This window comes from Pelophylax lessonae, assembly GCF_965119305.1.
Source record: "Pelophylax lessonae genome assembly, chromosome: 10".
In the NCBI taxonomy this organism is placed as follows: Eukaryota; Metazoa; Chordata; class Amphibia; order Anura; family Ranidae; genus Pelophylax; species Pelophylax lessonae.
The window spans coordinates 241,354,914-241,374,534 of NC_138777.1; the positions used below are offsets into that span (position 1 = coordinate 241,354,914).

Here is a 19,621-nt window from a genome sequence, read left to right on the forward strand (position 1 = left end):
ACTGGACAGGATCCCCCCCCCCGTCTGTCAGTGACTGGACAGGATCCCCCCCCCGCCTGTCAGTGACTGGACAGGATCCCCCCCGCCTGTCAGTGACTCCCGCCTGTCAGTGACTGGACAGGATCCCCCCCGCCTGTCAGTGACTGCACAGGATCCCCCCCGCCTGTCAGTGACTGCACAGGATCCCCCCCCCCCTGTCTGTCAGTGACTGTACAGGATACCCCCCGCCTGTCAGTGAATGACTGGACAGGATCCCCCCCCCCCGTCTGTCAGTGACTGGACAGGATCCCCCCCCCCGTCTGTCAGTGACTGGACAGGATCCCCCCCCCCGTCTGTCAGTGACTGGACAGGAACCCCCCCCCCCCGTCTGTCAGTGACTGGACAGGACCCCCCCCCCCGTCTGTCAGTGACTGGACAGGACCCCCCCCCCCCGTCTGTCAGTGACTGGACAGGACCCCCCCCCCCCCGTCTGTCAGTGACTGGACAGGATCCCCCCCCGTCTGTCAGTGACTGGACAGGATCCCCCCCCCCGTCTGTCAGTGACTGGACAGGATCCCCCCCCCCCGTCTGTCAGTGACTGGACAGGATCCCCCCCCGTCTGTCAGTGACTGGACAGGATCCCCCCCCCCGTCTGTCAGTGACTGGACAGGATCCCCCCCCGTCTGTCAGTGACTGGACAGGATCCCCCCCCGTCTGTCAGTGACTGGACAGGATCCCCCCCCGTCTGTCAGTGACTGGACAGGATCCCCCCCGTCTGTCAGTGACTGGACAGGATCCCCCCGTCTGTCAGTGACTGGACAGGATCCCCCCCGTCTGTCAGTGGCTGGACAGGACCCCCCCCCCCGTCTGTCAGTGACTGGACAGGATCCCCCCCCCCGTCAGTGACTGGACAGGATCCCCCCCCCCCCCCTGTCAGTGACTGGACAGGATCCCCCCCCCCCCCGTCTGTCAGTGACTGGACAGGACCCCCCCCCCCGTCTGTCAGTGACTGGACAGGATCCCCCCCCACCTGTCAGTGACTGGACAGGATCCCCCCCCCCCCCCCGTCTGTCAGTGACTGGACAGGATCCCCCCCCCCGTCTGTCAGTGACTGGACAGGATCCCCCCCCCCCTGTCTGTCAGTGACTGGACAGGATCCCCCCCCCCCCCTGTCTGTCAGTGACTGGACAGGATCCCCCCCCCCTGTCAGTGACTGGACAGGATCCCCCCCCCCCTGTCTGTCAGTGACTGGACAGGATCCCCCCCCCCCTGTCTGTCAGTGACTGGACAGGATCCCCCCCCCCCCCTGTCTGTCAGTGACTGGACAGGATCCCCCCCCCGCCTGTCAGTGACTGGACAGGATCCCCCCCGCCTGTCAGTGACTCCCGCCTGTCAGTGACTGGACAGGATCCCCCCCGCCTGTCAGTGACTGCACAGGATCCCCCCCGCCTGTCAGTGACTGCACAGGATCCCCCCCCCCCTGTCTGTCAGTGACTGTACAGGATACCCCCCGCCTGTCAGTGAATGACTGGACAGGATCCCCCCCCCCCGTCTGTCAGTGACTGGACAGGATCCCCCCCCCCCGTCTGTCAGTGACTGGACAGGATCCCCCCCCGTCTGTCAGTGACTGGACAGGATCCCCCCCCCCGTCTGTCAGTGACTGGACAGGATCCCCCCCCGTCTGTCAGTGACTGGACAGGATCCCCCCCCGTCTGTCAGTGACTGGACAGGATCCCCCCCCGTCTGTCAGTGACTGGACAGGATCCCCCCCGTCTGTCAGTGACTGGACAGGATCCCCCCCGTCTGTCAGTGACTGGACAGGACCCCCCCCCCCGTCTGTCAGTGACTGGACAGGATCCCCCCCCCCCCGTCAGTGACTGGACAGGATCCCCCCCCCCCCCCGTCTGTCAGTGACTGGACAGGATCCCCCCCCCCCCCGTCTGTCAGTGACTGGACAGGACCCCCCCCCCCGTCTGTCAGTGACTGGACAGGATCCCCCCCCACCTGTCAGTGACTGGACAGGATCCCCCCCCCCCCCGTCTGTCAGTGACTGGACAGGATCCCCCCCCCCCGCCTGTCAGTGACTGGACAGGATCCCCCCCCCCCGTCTGTCAGTGACTGGACAGGATCCCCACCCCCCCCGTCTGTCAGTGACTGGACAGGATCCCCCCCCCTGTCTGTCAGTGACTGTACAGGATACCCCCCCTGTCTGTCAGTGACTGTACCCTCAGGTTTCGGGACGTACCACTTTGTTGGGGTCGCTCCGGTGGTTCTCCATGCAATGTTTGACGAGCTCCTGCTGGTCGAGGTTCCGGGCCCCGCAGTAAGGACACACAAAGGTGGAGCGGTTTGGAATATTACTGAGACAGAGAATTACAAATTATTACTGAGAAATCACTGAAATCTACAGAACAGAGATTATCAATCAGAGATAATCTACAGAACACAGAGATTATCAATCAGAGATAATCTACAGGAGAACAGAGATTATCAATCATGAAATTCAATCCAGCCATGTTACATGAGAGATTTGGCTACCTGAGATTCTCTCTCCTCATTGGCTGAGAGAGCAGCAAAGCACCATTGGCTCCCACTGCTATCAATCAAAGTCAGCGAGCCAATGAGGAGAGAAAGGGGGCGGGGCTGCAGCTCTGTGTCTAAATGGACAGAAGGAACTGAGACTCGCCTGGGTGCCCCCATAGCAAGGGGCTTATTGTGGGGGCGGGCACTCAGCAGGAGGGAGGAGCCAGGAGCGCTGGTGAGGGACCTGAGAAGAAAATCCGGGCTGCTCTGTGCAAAATCATTACAGAGATTTCCTGGCTGCCTGCTGAGCCCTCCTTGTAAATACCGCTTTCCTGGCTGTCTGCTGATCCCTCCTTGTAAATACTGCTTTCCTGGCTGTCTGCTGAGGCCTCCTTGGAAATACTGCTTTCCTGGCTGTCTGCTGAGGCCTCCTTGGAAATACTGCTTTCCTGGCTGTCTGCTGAGGCCTCCTTGGAAATACTGCTTTCCTGGCTGTCTGCTGAGGCCTCCTTGGAAATACTGCTTTCCTGGCTGTCTGCTGAGGCCTCCTTGGAAATACTGCTTTCCTGGCTGTCTGCTGAGCCCTCCTTGTAAATACCGCTTTCCTGGCTGCCACTGCTGATCCCTCCTTGGAAATACTGCTTTCCCTACTGTCTGCTGATCCCTCCTTGTAAATACTGCTTTCCTGGCTGTCTGCTGATCCCTCCTTGGAAATACTGCTTTCCTGGCTGTCTGCTGAGCCCTCCTTGTAAATACCGCTTTCCTGGCTGCCACTGCTGATCCCTCCTTGGAAATACTGCTTTCCCTACTGTCTGCTGATCCCTCCTTGGAAATACTGCTTTCCTGGCTGTCTGCTGATCCCTCCTTGTAAATACCGCTTTCCTGGCTGTCTGCTGATCCCTCCTTGGAAATACTGCTTTCCTGGCTGTCTGCTGAGCCCTCCTTGTAATACTGCTTTCCTATTGGAGGTATAGAATGTTCTGGGATCGGTACCTGGGAATGGGCTGAGACGTTGGGACAACGGGGACAAACTTTGGGCAGTTGGCCATCTGTTCCTGCACCTTGGCACACGAGGAAATGTGGGATCTCATCTTAGCGAGAGTCACCTGAGGAGGAAAGAAATCCGACAATCAACACACAGACAGTGCAAGGAGAGGAGAGATTCATCATGGAGGACGGCTCACCTGACACCCACCAATCACAGCCAACGCCAGGCTTCAGATCCTACAGGGATGGGAGACCTGAATGGTGACAGAGGTACAAGCAGTGGAGGGAGGAAAGGGGGCGGAGTGATCTCAAAGTGGTGGTGAGGAAGGGGAGTGGTCTCAAAGTGGTGGTGAGGAAGGGGAGTGGTCTCAAAGTGATGGTGGGGGGGGGGGGGGAGTGGTCTCAAAGTGATGGTGGTGGCGGGGGGGGGGGGGGGGTCTCAAAAGGGTGGTGGGGGTGGGTGTTTCAAAGTGGTGGTGGTGGGAGCGGTCTCAATGTGGTGGGGGGGGGGGGAGGAGTGGTCTCAAAGTGGTGGGGTCTTATGTGCAGAGTTGCACATTGCTTGAATCTGACATTCACCAAACATCATCCAATAGTTTACAGATGAAATGGGGCCCTCTGAGGCAGTGTGGCCCCCGATGTTTAGCGGTAGGTGGAAGGCAGAGGTGTGCTGTCGGACTATGAAGATTGAGGGGAGGGGAGAATTCTCAGACCCCCCATATCCAGGGATGAGTGCTTAGTGTCCCCCGGTGGGGGGGGGGGGGGAGGGGAGCAGAATAAAGATTTGGCAGAGATGTGAGTCTGGAATAATAGAATTCCTCACAGACATTGATGGACACCGGAGTGCAGGATTTACCTTCTTACTGCATCCTCTGCAGGGAGCTTTGTATGAAGAGAGCTGTTTGTCTACATTGGAAGCTTTCTCCACCTTCTTTGGGTCGAAAGGCATCCGGCAGAGCGGGCAGAGAGGAGACGGCACCTGGAGACACGGCTGCAAACATTCCCCACAGAACCTGCAAGAGAAGAACAGCTGGGCCATCAACCGATAGGCCGGCCGAAGGAGACTCACCGGAGAAACGGGAACATCGCAGCAAAATCCAAGCAGAATAAACCCCCGGAAATAACCCCGGAATAAACCCCAGGAACAAACCCCGGAATAAACCCCAGGAACAAACCCCGGAATAAACCCCAGGAATAAACCCCCGGAATAAACCCCAGGAATAAACCCCCGGAATAAACCCCAGAATAAACCCCAGAATAAACCCCAGAATAAACCCCCGGAATAAACCCCAGAATAAACCCCCGGAACAAACCCCTGGAATAAACCCCAGGAATAAACCCCAGAATAAACCCCCGGAATAAACCCCCGGAATAAACCCCCGGAATAAACCCCCGGAATAAACCCCCAGAATAAACCCCAGAATAAACCCCGGAATAAACCCCCGGAATAAACCCCAGGAATAAACCCCGGAATAAACCCCCGGAATAAACCCCAGAATAAACCCCCGGAATAAACCCCCAGAATAAACCCCAGAATAAACCCCAGAATAAACCCCAGAATAAACCCCAGGAATAAACCCCGGAATAAACCCCCGGAATAAACCCCAGAATAAACCCCAGGAATAAACCCCGGAATAAACCCCCAGAATAAACCCCGGAATAAACACCCAGAACAAACCCCAGGAATAAACCCCGGATATAAATCCAAGCAGAATAAACCCCGGAATAAACCCCAGGAATAAACCCCGGAATAAACCCCGGAATAAACCCCAGGAATAAACCCCAGGAATAAACCCCGGAATAAACCCCAGGAATAAACCCCAGGAATAAACCCCAGGAATAAACCCCGGATATAAATCCAAGCAGAATAAACCCCGGAATAAACCCCAGGAATAAACCCAGGAATAAACCCCGGAATAAACCCCCGGAATAAACCCCCGGAATAAACCCCAGAATAAACCCCCGGAATAAACCCCCGGAATAAACCCCGGATATAAACTCAAGCAGAATAAACCCCGGATATAAATTCAAGCAGAATAAACCCCGGATATAAATTCAAGCAGAATAAACCCCGGATATCAGCCCCCCCAATTTACATCCATAGGAGCTCAAATATTACACAGAGAGGGGAGCACAGGGAGAAAAAACCTGAACATTCTTTATCCTTCTACAAGGCAAGAGAGGGGCGGGAGGGGACTTACTGCAATCCCCGCCTCCAGACAGGGACCGCCCCAACCCCCCCACCGCCAGACAGGGACCGCCCTAATCCCCCCCCGTCAGACAGACACCACCCCAACCCCCCCCCCCCCCACCGCCAGACAGAGACCGCCCCAACCCCCCCACCGCCAGACAGGGACCACCTGTGATCAGTGACCGGATCTCTGCTGATCTGTGATCAGAGACCGGATCTCTGCTGCTGTATACAATACCGATCTGTGATCAGTGACCGGATCTCTGCTGATCTGTGATCAGAGACCGGATCTCTGCTGCTGTATACAATACCGATCTGTGATCAGAGACCGGATCTCTGCTGATCTGTGATCAGAGACCGGATCTCTGCTGATCTGTGATCAGAGACCGGATCTCTGCTGCTGTATACAATACCGATCTGTGATCAGTGACCGGATCTCTGCTGATCTGTGATCAGAGACCGGATCTCTGCTGCTGTATACAATACCGATCTGTGATCAGAGACCGGATCTCTGCTGATCTGTGATCAGAGACCGGATCTCTGCTGATCTGTGATCAGAGACCGGATCTCTGCTGCTGTATACAATACCGATCTGTGATCAGAGACCGGATCTCTGCTGATCTGTGATCAGAGACCGGATCTCTGCTGATCTGTGATCAGAGACCGGATCTCTGCTGCTGTATACAATACCGATCTGTGATCAGAGACCGGATCTCTGCTGATCTGTGATCAGAGACCGGATCTCTGCTGCTGTATACAATACCGATCTGTGATCAGAGACCGGATCTCTGCTGATCTGTGATCAGTGACCGGATCTCTGCTAAGCAGGGAATGAAAGCCACCAGATCCCCCGTAACAGCCGAATACATTACATATTGTTAGACACATTTAACCCCTTGATTGCCCCTGATGTTACCCCCCTTCCTGCCCAGTGTCAGTAGAATTTGAGAGGTCTGGAATGAATCAGTCAGCCCACCTTAGAATGCCGGCCACTTATGGAGCCACCCGGACACTTCTTGTGCCCCCTTGGTGATGGACCACAACCGTGGCATTGTTGTCCAAATGAATTCGTACCGGACACCCCTGAAGACCAATTGTCAAATGAGCCAGACAAAGGCGGATCGATCGGATTTTCAGAACATGCCAGAGTCCAGACCCCCTGAGCACATCTGTGCTGAGGACGCCTCCCCACCCGGGCACGCTGGCATCCGTGGTGACAACCGTCCAGTACAGGGGGAGAAAGGATTTTCCTTGTCGACGTGCCAGAGAACGAAGTCACCTCTAGAGAGACCGTGGATCCTTGTCCCATGTCACCAGAATCTTGAGTGGAACTTTGCAAACAGACCGCCTGGATGGTGGACACCAACAGGCCCAGCACTGCATGCAGGAACAGCAGAAGATGAATTGCCTCCGGCAATGTCTGGAGTTTATCCAGAGGAAGAAACGCGCTGGCTGAGGCTGAGTCCAGAGTCAGACCCCGATAGTCCAATTTTGGTGGACAGAACCAAAAGCCGACTCCTGAAGGTTCAGAATTCAACCAAACTCCATCAGAGTTCTCAGAGCAATCTCCAGTTGTCCATCAGAGCAGTCGGAGACTCCACTCACAGAAGATCGTCTAGGTACCCCAGTACCACCATCCCCCGCTGACTCACACAATGCCAACACCGGAGTCAACACTTTTGTGAAGACCCGAGGAGCGGAGGCAAGATGAAAGGTCAGTGCCACAAACCGATAATGCTCCTCACCCACAGGATCGTGAGCGGCACAGATCAGTGGTGAGCGGCACACATCAGAGGTGAGCGGCACAGGTCAGAGGTGAGCGGCACAGATCAGTGGTGAGCGGCACACATCAGAGGTGAGCGGCACACATCAGAGGTGAGCGGCACAGGTCAGAGGTGAGCGGCACAGATCAGTGGTGAGCGGCACAGATCAGTGGTGAGCGGCACACATCAGAGGTGAGCGGCACACATCAGAGGTGAGCGGCACACATCAGAGGTGAGCGGCACACATCAGAGGTGAGCGGCACACATCAGAGGTGAGCGGCACACATCAGAGGTGAGCGGCACACATCAGAGGTGAGCGGCACACATCAGAGGTGAGCGGCACACATCAGTGGTGAGCGGCACACATCAGTGGTGAGCGGCACACATCAGTGGTGAGCGACACACATCAGTGGTGAGCGACACACATCAGAGGTGAGCGGCACAGATCAGAGGTGAGCGGCACAGATCAGAGGTGAGCGGCACAGATCAGAGGTGAGCGGCACAGATCAGAGGTGAGCGGCACAGATCAGAGGTGAGCGGCACAGATCAGAGGTGAGCGGCACAGATCAGAGGTGAGCGGCACAGATCAGAGGTGAGCGGCACAGATCAGAGGTGAGCGGCACAGATCAGAGGTGAGCGGCACAGATCAGTGGTGAGCGGCACACATCAGAGGTGAGCGGCACAGATCAGAATGTGTCGATAGACGTCCTTGATGTCGATAGAAGCGAGAAGCAATCCCCCCCCCCCCCCCCCCTCACCGTAGGAACACCACTACCGTGTGAATGGACTCCACGTGGAAATTCTGTACTCACACAAGCAGTTGAGGGCCTTGAGGTCCAGAATTGGACGTACCTCGCCTTCCTTCCTGGGAACTGTAAAAACCCCTACATTCTGAAATCGGAACAAATCACCCCTTGAAGGAACAAGTCTTGTACTACCACAAAGAGACCTGTAAGTGATCTGGGGACAAGTGCAGGTTGGAAGGGAAGAACCTTTCGGGAAGAGAAGACCGATCTTAATCTCGTAGCCTGACCGACTAACTTTGTGGACCCGTGTGTCCTATACCAGGGAGGTCCATGGATATGGAAACCAGCAAAGAGGTCCCCCCACCCCAGATACGGGAAAGAAGCAGCCTTGTCCGCAGGTGGAGGAGACCGCTTGTGGCTTGCCAGCCAAGGTCCTCTTGGAACCTTCGGTGGAGGCCCTGACTTTTGATCCCTTGTCTTGAGACCCTGAGAGACGAAAAGGCCTCTTATAAGCCGAGGAGAATGGCCAACGCCTATGATGGGGCTCCTTGCCCTTGGTGGCCTGCGGAAGAAGAAGAGTGCTCTTCCCCCTGTGAGACCCTTAATGTCATCCAAGGAAGCTCCAAACAGGCGACCCCTACAAGGGGGAGATCAGATAAGACCTTAGAAGTCCGGTCTGCAGACCAGCATTTCACACAGATAATACGCCGATGGACCACTGCTGATACAGACAGTCTAGAAATCAAAAGGAGCCGCATCCTAAGAGGCCTCACAGACAAACTGTAACCCCTGGACCAACTGACCTGCCAGATCCGCAAGATAGGGGGCAGCAGTTTCCCCTCCAGGTCCCGGGGTAAAAGTTTAGCCCACTCACAGACCTTGCTACACCAAGGCAATAGTAACTCCCGAACCAGCCACAGTGAACATATGGCGGGCCAGAGCCTCCGCCCTCCTATCAGCTGGATATTTAACCACTTAAGCCCCGGAAGATTTTACCCCCTTCCTGACCAGGGCCTATTTTGCGATCCGGCACTGCGTGACTTTAACAGACAATTGCGCGGTCATGCGACGCTGTACCCAAATAAAATTTAACGTCCTTTTTTCCCACAAACAGAGCTTTCTTTTGGTGGTATTTGATCTCCTGTGCAATGTTTTGATCATGCGCTATAAATAAAAAAAGAGCAACAATTTTGCAAAAATAACAATATTTTTCACATTTTTTTTTATATGAAATTCCCCAAAATCGCAAAAAGCGTATTTTGATTGGTTTGCGCAAAAATGATTGCGTTTACAACAAATTTTTGTCATTTTTGTTGTTTTTTTTAACGCATAATGGCGGCAATCTGCGATTTTTTTTACGGGACTGCGACATTGCGGCGGACAGATCGGACCCCTAACTGACACTTTTGGGGGTACCAGTGACATTACTGCAGTAATCAGTGCTATATATATGCACTGTTACTGTAAAAATGACACTGGCAGTGAAGGGGTTAACTGTATTGGAGAGGGAGGGGTTAAGTGTGTCCTAGGGGCGTGATTCTAACTGTGATTGGCTGTGGCTACTAGTGTAAGAACAGAGATCAACGGTCCTACATAGTAGAACTGTCTGATCTCCATTCTTACACAGGGGAGAATGACAGGCGGCTTTGTTTACATCAGTCGCCTGCCTTTCTCCTGCTGTCATGGACATCGGGTCCGCCGGGCACACGTGCGGGGGGGGGGGGGGGGGTCCGTGACTGCGCGGGGGCGCGCTCGCTCCCAAAACCCTTACAGGCTAGCGATGTAGCCCTACGTCGCTTTGCCTGTAAGGGGCTGATTGGCGACGTAAATAATCGTGCGGCAGTCGTCAAATGGTTAAAGGCCGGAGACTCCTCAACCAGAATGAAGGGAGATTTACCCTGGAAACTGTTGATTCCACTACAACTGGGACCGTCCCCCACAGCTGGGACCGTCCCCCACAGCTGGGACCGTCCCCCACAGCTGGGACCGTCCCCTACAGCCGGGACCGTCCCCTACAGCCGGGACCGTCCCCCACCAGCTGGGACCGTCCCCCACCAGCTGGGACCGTCCCCCCACCAGCTGGGACCGTCCCCCACCAGCTGGGACCGTCCCCCACAGCCGGGACCGTCCCCCACAGCCGGGACCGTCCCCCACAGCCGGGACCGTCCCCCACCAGCTGGGACCGTCCCCCCACCAGCTGGGACCGTCCCCCACCAGCTGGGACCGTCCCCCACAGCTGGGACCGTCCCCCACAGCTGGGACCGTCCCCCACAGCTGGGACCGTCCCCTACAGCCGGGACCGTCCCCCACCAGCTGGGACCGTCCCCCACCAGCTGGGACCGTCCCCCCACCAGCTGGGACCGTCCCCCTACAGCTGGGACCGTCCCCCTACAGCTGGGACCGTCCCCCTACAGCTGGGACCGTCCCCCACCAGCTGGGACCGTCCCCCCACAGCTGGGACCGTCCCCCCACAGCTGGGACCGTCCCCCTTTCACGCAGCTAATCCTCATCAGGACACCGCAAGCAAAAGTGCTTAGGAACCCCGGCAGTTTGGAGAACCCCAATGTTTTCTGACAATGTTGTCAAAGTAAGCGGAAATGGAACACCCTCGCCACTTTGGAGGGACTGTGGGTGCCAAAAGGGACCGGCGCCTCAGACGCAGCATCAGCCGCAACCTCCATTTTTAAAGTGCATCCACCAGCGCCTTTTCATGCGCGCTCGAGGAGCAAAGGAAACTTCCTCACTGATCACTCCGGGTGAGCGGACGCAGACCCAGTAGGGTCCCTATAGACTGAGCTCATCCCGAAAACATAACAATCAGGGGAGGTCGCTAACTGCCATCCCGCAAAGGGGACGCCGACCAAGGGCCCACGAATGGACCACCTACTGGACCCCGCAAAAAAAACAAGAGGGTCGTCCTCGGAGCCCTCCATAAAGGGCATAACAGGAAATAGCCCCCTTAAAAGGGGCCGTCCGTCATGACGCGGAAGTACAGACAGGGTACCCTGATGGCCCCGCAGCACTAAAAGGGGCAGGTGCCCCACACATTAATGGTAGCAAGGCTGTCAAAAAATGAAGCGCCCCCACAGCTCCACCCCTTCCAAGGTAGGTGCCAAGCTTACTACATGGCCTAGCAGGCCGCGGCCTAAATTTTTGTGGGCACTCAGCCGCTTGGATGCGAGCCCCAACAGAGCCGAGCACCCGCGGGCAGCGGAGGGGAAGGCAGATGCCCAAGCGGGAGGCAGCGACTTCAGCGCAGCGGCCGCCTCGTGTAGTTTTAGACTAGTAGGCCATAAAGCCGCGGCCTAAATTTGTGGCCGGCTCTGGCCGCGTGAGACCCGCAGATGCTAAAACTATCCGCTCCTCCAGCCAACAACTGACGCAGGGAGCCCAGAGGACATTCCTGCCCGTGTCACTAAACTGGAAAATAATAAAAAGAGGGGCGCACCGACCCAGCGCATCCCCGCTAAAACCATTCATATCAATAGTAATACGTATAAAATATACTCAGACATAATCAATATAAAGTCTCCAAGGTACCCAGGCACTGCGTGATGCTGGAGGCAGAGACCTGCATGGAGCTGCATTTTATGGCTCTGAGGAAGGGGGGTTCACCCTCGAAACCTTGGAGACTTTATATTGATTGATTGATTGATTATGTCTGAGTGTCAGTCACACGTCTTCTGAGTATATTTTATACGTATTACTATTGATATGAATGGTTTTAGCGGTGATGCACTGGGTCGGTGCGCCCCTCTTTTTGTTATTTTTTCCAGTTTGTATCGGATACCCTTGGTCCTGAGGTGGCAGCAAGACCCCAAGTCCTACCCACCCCAAGTCCTACCCACCCAAAGTCCTACCCACCCCAAGTCCTACCCACCCCAAGTCCTACCCATCCCAAGTCCTACCCATCCCAAGTCCTACCCACCCCAAGTCCTACCCACCCCAAGTCCTACCCACCCCAAGTCCTACCCACCCAAAGTCCTACCCACCCAAAGTCCTACCCATCCAAAGTCCTACCCATCCAAAGTCCTACCCACCCCAAATCCTACCCACCCAAAGTCCTACCCATCCAAAGTCCTACCCATCCAAAGTCCTACCCATCCAAAGTCCTACCCATCCAAAGTCCTACCCACCCCAAGTCCTACCCATCCTAAATCCTACCCATCCAAAGTCCTACCCATCCAAAGTCCTACCCATCCAAAGTCCTACCCATCCAAAGTCCTACCCACCCCAAGTCCTACCCATCCTAAATCCTACCCACCCAAAGTCCTACCCATCCAAAGTCCTACCCATCCAAGCCCGTTGGAAACTTTCCTCTCTCTTCCCATGTACTGCACTTGAGCGCAGGAGAATTGAACTACCCGGTCACCAACCCCCAGGGTGCCAGGGAAGGGAACCCTGCTCAACCCCCTGCTGTGCATCAGGAAAAACCCGGTCAGCAGTAACTTCAACACCCCTCCTGACGGGACACCCCTCCTGACGGGACACCCCTCCTGACGGGACACCCCTCCTGACGGGACACCCCTCCATCGTAATGTGGGGGCTGTTGGCCAGGAGAAATGCTGTGACTCGGGCCGAGGCCAGGTTGTAAGAGCCCCTTGTGAGACGTTTAACTCGCAGGCCAGCCCTCCCCCCTGTCTGGTGGGGCTATGCCGAGGCCGACCTAGCACAGAGCTGTGGTCTGCATGCACTCGCTGGCCAGACTGGGGGGCCCTCTGGATCCATATTACCCAGCCCATCCCCCAGTCCGGCAGGTGATTGGAGATCTCACAGGAACAAAATAGCAAAGATAGGAAAAAAATAAATAAAGCTGGGATATGTTTCCAGGGTACAGAGGATGCTCCTCCCAGAGTGCTTATCCAATCACTGAGGGGAATGAGACCCCGACCGCCATTATGGAGGATGAAGACATCACCATCTCTGGGGGGGCCCTGAACCCTCCCCCCTCGTATTGTAGCTGTACAGTCTCTATATAGATATAGTGCTGTGCACACTGCTGGCAGCATAAATCCCTATTAATAATAATAATATAATAATAATAATAATAATATAATAATAAAATATAAATCCTGTATAATAATAATAATATAATAATATTATAATAATAATAATAATATAAATCCTGAATAATAATAATAATAATAATAATAATAATAATAATATATAAATCCTGTATAATAATAATAATAATAATAATATAATAATATCCGAATACAAAAATAAATGAAAATGGTTCTAAAGCAAAAAAAAAAAAAACGGAATTTTTGTAAAATCTTACCTGTAAAATTCCTTTCTCTGAGTCCTCCGACAGTCGCCGCCTCTTCATATTCGTCACATATGGGGTATTAGACTTTGCTCCGAAGGAGTAGCTAGGCAACAGAATATGTTAACATTAAAGCTTTTAACATATCCCACCCTCAAGGGGTGGTCCCCTCAGTCAATACCCTCCTACTTCCTGCAACCATATCTCAGTTTTAGTGGAATAGCAGTAGAGTATACAACCAAACCCCAAAAGAGGGGCGGGGGCGGCGACTGTCGGAGGACTCAGAGAAAGGAATTTTACAGGTAAGATTTTACAAAAATTCCGTTTTCTCTTACGTCCTCCGACAGTCGCCGCCTCTTCATATTCGTCACATATGGGGACGTCCCAAAGCAGTGCAAACATGAGGGGTGGGAAACGCATCCGCGCCGAAAAGGCAACGCAGTCTCCACATCAAAGAAAGGAACCTTACCAAAGGAAGGAAACCAGCTGGGCAACAGCAAAAACAAGTGCTCAACAGGAGCAACAACCCAGGAAAAGACAAAAAACCAGGGGATAAAAAACTATCCCAACAGCCAGGAGTCCCCAACAAGGGACCCTAGGAAATCGCCGCACTAAGAACCTTGCGGCCAAAGGAAGCATCCCATGGCGTGGGGGACCCGCACAGGCGAACAAGCCGCTGCACATGAGGCAGGGAGAGTCGCATACAAGACGCACAGAATGGGGGTTAAGAAACCGCACAGCGTCCAGTGAGGTAGCCACCTCACCAATCATCCCTGCACCGAACAGGGATGGGTCGTTCACCGTGCCAGGAGCGTTACCTGGCTGAACGCTCGATGGCAGACTGGGAAGCCACTGACCCACGACCTGCGACCAGGGGGATCAGCCCGAGACCCAGTCCGCATGATCCTCTTCATCAGAAGAACTAACTAATGCTGACAAAAAGAACAGCTAAGTAAAGGTAGAGAAAAAACTCAAACAAAAAATCAAAAAAGAAGAAAGAGTCTGGGGCACAAAGCCCCAGCACAGAGAGAGCCAGCCACTCCTGACAAGCTAGACATTGAAACTGAGATATGGTTGCAGGAAGTAGGAGGGTATTGACTGAGGGGACCACCCCTTGAGGGTGGGATATGTTAAAGCTTTAATGTTAACATATTCTGTTGCCTAGCTACTCCTTCGGAGCAAAGTCTAATACCCCATATGTGACGAATATGAAGAGGCGGCGACTGTCGGAGGACGTAAGAGAAAAAATATTTTCTTTCCTTCCATTAACCATTTAAGGACCACGCCCATTTCTTTAATTTTTTGCTAGAAATGTACTGAGAGCCCCAATCATTATAGCCCCAGAGAATGAAATGGAGAAGTTGCAGTGATTTTTCTGCAGCCGTCTCACAAACACAATTATTACGGAAAAAAATTCTCTTTTTTTAATTAAAAAATAAGAAAACAGCGAAGTTCCCCCAATATAATAGAAGGGGGAGGAGTTAGCGGACCCAGAACACAGCGCTGCGCTCTCACAGGACGGAGATAAAACTTCCCAATCCAACATTTCCAGAGGGGATCCGAGGATCGAATTATTTCTCCCACCATCCCCCGATCCCTCCCTTAACCCTTTCCTGACCGCTCCTCCCTGCATTATCTCTCTCCCCCGTGTCCCCTCCCCCTCCAGTAGGCAGGGCCCCCGTGTCCCCTCCCCCTCCAGTAGGCAGGGCCCCCGTGTCTCCTCCCCCTCCAGTGGGCAGGGCCCCTGTGTCTCCTCCCCCTCCAGTGGGCAGGGCCCCTGTGTCTCCTCCCCCTCCAGTGGGCAGGGCCCCCGTGTCTCCTCCCCCTCCAGTAGGCAGGGCCCCCGTGTCTCCTCCCCCTCCAGTAGGTAGGGCCCCCGTGTCTCCTCCCCCTCCAGTAGGCAGGGCCCCCGTGTCTCCTCCACCTCCAGTGGGCAGGGCCCCTGTGTCTCCTCCCCCTCCAGTAGGCAGGGCCCCTGTGTCTCCTCCACCTCCAGTGGGCAGGGCCCCTGTGTCTCCTCCCCCTCCAGTGGGCAGGGCCCCTGTGTCCCCTCCCCCTCCAGTAGGCAGGGCCCCTGTGTCTCCTCCCCCTCCAGTGGGCAGGGCCCCTGTGTCTCCTCCCCCTCCAGTAGGCAGGGCCCCTGTGTCCCCTACCCCTCCAGTAGGCAGGGCCCCTGTGTCTCCTCCCCCTCCAGTGGGCAGGGCCCCTGTGTCTCCTCCCCCTCCAGTGGGCAGGGCCCCTGTGTCTCCTCCCCCTCCAGTGGGCAGGGCCCCCTTGTCTCCTCCCCCTCCAGTGGGCAGGGCCCCTGTGTCTCCTCCCCCTCCAGTAGGCAGGGCCCCCGTGTCTCCTCCCCCTCCAGTAGGTAGGGCCCCCGTGTCTCCTCCCCCTCCAGTAGGCAGGGCCCCCGTGTCTCCTCCACCTCCAGTGGGCAGGGCCCCTGTGTCTCCTCCCCCTCCAGTAGGCAGGGCCCCTGTGTCTCCTCCACCTCCAGTGGGCAGGGCCCCTGTGTCTCCTCCCCCTCCAGTGGGCAGGGCCCCTGTGTCCCCTCCCCCTCCAGTAGGCAGGGCCCCTGTGTCTCCTCCCCCTCCAGTGGGCAGGGCCCCTGTGTCTCCTCCCCCTCCAGTAGGCAGGGCCCCTGTGTCCCCTACCCCTCCAGTAGGCAGGGCCCCTGTGTCTCCTCCCCCTCCAGTGGGCAGGGCCCCTGTGTCTCCTCCCCCTCCAGTGGGCAGGGCCCCTGTGTCTCCTCCCCCTCCAGTGGGCAGGGCCCCCTTGTCTCCTCCCCCTCCAGTGGGCAGGGCCCCTGTGTCTCCTCCCCCTCCAGTAGGCAGGGCCCCCGTGTCTCCTCCCCCTCCAGTGGGCAGGACCCCATGTCTCCTCCCCCTCCAGTGGGCAGGGCCCCTGTGTCTCCTCCACCTCCAGTAGGCAGGGCCCCTGTGTCCCCTACCCCTCCAGTAGGCAGGGCCCCTGTGTCTCCTCCCCCTCCAGTGGGCAGGGCCCCTGTGTCTCCTCCCCCTCCAGTGGGCAGGGCCCCTGTGTCTCCTCCCCCTCCAGTGGGCAGGGCCCCCTTGTCTCCTCCCCCTCCAGTGGGCAGGGCCCCTGTGTCTCCTCCCCCTCCAGTAGGCAGGGCCCCCGTGTCTCCTCCCCCTCCAGTGGGCAGGACCCCATGTCTCCTCCCCCTCCAGTGGGCAGGGCCCCTGTGTCTCCTCCACCTCCAGTAGGCAGGGCCCCTGTGTCTCCTCCCCCTCCAGTGGGCAGAGCCCCCTTGTCTCCTCCCCCTCCAGTGGGCAGGGCCCCTGTGTCTCCTCCCCCTCCAGTAGGCAGGGCCCCCGTGTCTCCTCCCCCTCCAGTGGGCAGGGCCCCATGTCTCCTCCCCCTCCAGTGGGCAGGGCCCCTGTGTCTCCTCCACCTCCAGTAGGCAGGGCCCCTGTGTCTCCTCCCCCTCCAGTGGGCAGAGCCCCTGTGTCTCCTCCCCCTCCAGTAGGCAGGGCCCCCTTGTCTCCTCCCCCTCCAGTGGGCAGGGCCCCCGTGTCTCCTCCCCCTCCAGTAGGCAGGGCCCCCGTGTCTCCTCCCCCTCCAGTAGGCAGGGCCCCTGTGTCTCCTCCCCCTCCAGTGGGCAGGGCCCCCGTGTCTCCTCCCCCTCCAGTGGGCAGGGCCCCCGTGTCTCCTCCCCCTCCAGTAGGCAGGGCCCCCGTGTCTCCTCCCCCTCCAGTAGGTAGGGCCCCCGTGTCTCCTCCCCCTCCAGTAGGCAGGGCCCCCGTGTCTCCTCCCCCTCCAGTAGGCAGGGCCCCTGTGTCTCCTCCCCCTCCAGTGGGCAGGGCCCCTGTGTCTCCTCCCCCTCCAGTGGGCAGGGCCCCTGTGTCTCCTCCCCCTCCAGTAGGCAGGGCCCCCGTGTCTCCTCCCCCTCAAGTGGGCAGGGCCCCCGTGTCTCCTCCCCCTCCAGTAGGCAGGGCCCCCGTGTCTCCTCCCCCTCCAGTAGGCAGGGCCCCCGTGTCTCCTCCCCCTCCAGTGGGCAGGGCCCCTGTGTCTCCTCCCCCTCCAGTGGGCAGGGCCCCCGTGTCTCCTCCCCCTCCAGTAGGCAGGGCCCCCGTGTCTCCTCCCCCTCCAGTAGGTAGGGCCCCCGTGTCTCCTCCCCCTCCAGTAGGCAGGGCCCCCGTGTCTCCTCCCCCTCCAGTAGGCAGGGCCCCTGTGTCTCCTCCCCCTCCAGTGGGCAGGGCCCCTGTGTCTCCTCCCCCTCCAGTGGGCAGGGCCCCTGTGTCTCCTCCCCCTCCAGTAGGCAGGGCCCCCGTGTCTCCTCCCCCTCAAGTGGGCAGGGCCCCCGTGTCTCCTCCCCCTCCAGTAGGCAGGGCCCCCGTGTCTCCTCCCCCTCCAGTGGGCAGGGCCCCATGTCTCCTCCCCCTCCAGTGGGCAGGGCCCCTGTGTCTCCTCCCCCTCCAGTGGGCAGAGCCCCTGTGTCTCCTCCCCCTCCAGTGGGCAGAGCCCCTGTGTCTCCTCCCCCTCCAGTGGGCAGAGCCCCTGTGTCTCCTCCCCCTCCAGTAGGCAGGGCCCCCTTGTCTCCTCCCCCTCCAGTGGGCAGGGCCCCCGTGTCTCCTCCCCCTCCAGTAGGTAGGGCCCCGTGTCTCCTCCCCCTCCAGTGGGCAGGGCCCCTGTGTCTCCTCCCCCTCCAGTAGGCAGGGCCCCCGTGTCTCCTCCCCCTCCAGTGGGCAGGGCCCCATGTCTCCTCCCCCTCCAGTGGGCAGGGCCCCTGTGTCTCCTCCCCCTCCAGTGGGCAGAGCCCCTGTGTCTCCTCCCCCTCCAGTAGGCAGGGCCCCCTTGTCTCCTCCCCCTCCAGTAGGTAGGGCCCCCGTGTCTCCTCCCCCTCCAGTAGGCAGGGCCCCCGTGTCTCCTCCCCCTCCAGTGGGCAGGGCCCCTGTGTCTCCCCCCCTCCAGTAGGCAGGGCCCCTGTGTCTCCTCCCCCTCCAGTAGGTAGGGCCCCCGTGTCTCCTCCCCCTCCAGTGGGCAGGGCCCCTGTGTCTCCTCCCCCTCCAGTAGGCAGGGCCCCTGTGTCTCCTCCCCCTCCAGTAGGTAGGGCCCCTGTGTCCCCTCCCCCCCGGTGGGGCCCCTGTGTCCCCTCCCCCCCCCCCCGCACTCACGTGTGTCCGCAGCTGCCGATGGCCACCGGCTTGTGGTAAACCTCCAGGCAGATCGGACAGCCGTATTGGGCCTCCAGGCTGTCGGCGGAGGACGGGACGGCCGGGTTTTGGTGTTGCCGGTGCTGGGCTGAGGCCACCAAATTCCGGAACATTGCCATGACCGCCGCGGCACCGTCACCTCAGCGGCTGCAGCGGGACATAAACACTGCACGTCATCACCCCGGGCCTGCTGACGTCACTGCGCGGCGACACGCGTCACCATGGAAACCCGCCAGACCTCCCGGTCCTTCCTGAGGGCAGAATGAGAGGACGGCGGTCCTTATCTCCGGGAATGGCGGACAAGAGAGCTCAATACACCCCAACAGTCACCCCAATCCTCCCACTAATGGCCATTTCCCACCTCACTGAGGCGCGGCCGCCATCTTATCTAAGGGCAAACCTGGCTTTTATTTTACAAATCTTTACTGACCTCTGAGGAGAGCTGCAGACTGGAAATAAATAGAAATTTGATCGGAAAATAGATTATTTATATATATTCTCATTGTAGCCTCCAATATCTGTGCTCTGAGGCGACGTCCGCCATGTTAAGTGAGGGCAAGGAAGGGCCCCAGTTAGGGGCGTTTACTATCAGGATGACTTCTACCTGAACTCTGCCAGTTCATGGATTGTAAAACTATTATGGGCCATGGACTTTGTGGCCTGTCTTCTGTGGTCAGGTGGGTTGGAGGGGCCAATCATAGAGGTTTTCCAATGTGCCAGCCCCTCCCCCATTATAAAAGTCAAGTCAGATCTCCCAGAAGCCTTTGTGACATGGAGGAGATAACCATATACTGCCATTACTATGGAGGGGGAGGGGAGTGTCACCATCCCACCAGTCTGAGGCCTCCGAGAGGAAAAAGGGGGCTCTGTGATCCAATAAGATCCGGAGTGTAGGCGGGTACATCATGGCGGTATAGGCGGGTACATCATGGAGGTATAGGCGGGTACATCATGGCGGTATAGCCGGGTACATCATGGAGGTATAGCCGGGTACATCA

At 57.4% G+C, this 19,621-nt stretch overlaps 1 protein-coding gene across 1 annotated transcript in view; it reads right to left on the reverse strand.

The window, feature by feature from the left end:
- RNF166 (ring finger protein 166) overlaps positions 1-18,975 on the reverse strand; it is a 39,286-nt gene extending 20,311 nt beyond the window's left edge. The window contains exons 1-4 of the mRNA XM_082270588.1: positions 18,585-18,975; positions 4,346-4,502; positions 3,496-3,608; positions 2,225-2,339 (exon numbers count right to left, since the gene is read on the reverse strand). Coding sequence (XP_082126714.1) covers positions 2,225-2,339; positions 3,496-3,608; positions 4,346-4,502; positions 18,585-18,742 — 543 coding nt within the window. The 5' untranslated portion in view covers positions 18,743-18,975. The remainder of the gene's footprint in view (positions 1-2,224; positions 2,340-3,495; positions 3,609-4,345; positions 4,503-18,584) is intronic.
- Between the last annotated feature and the right edge of the window lie 646 nt (positions 18,976-19,621).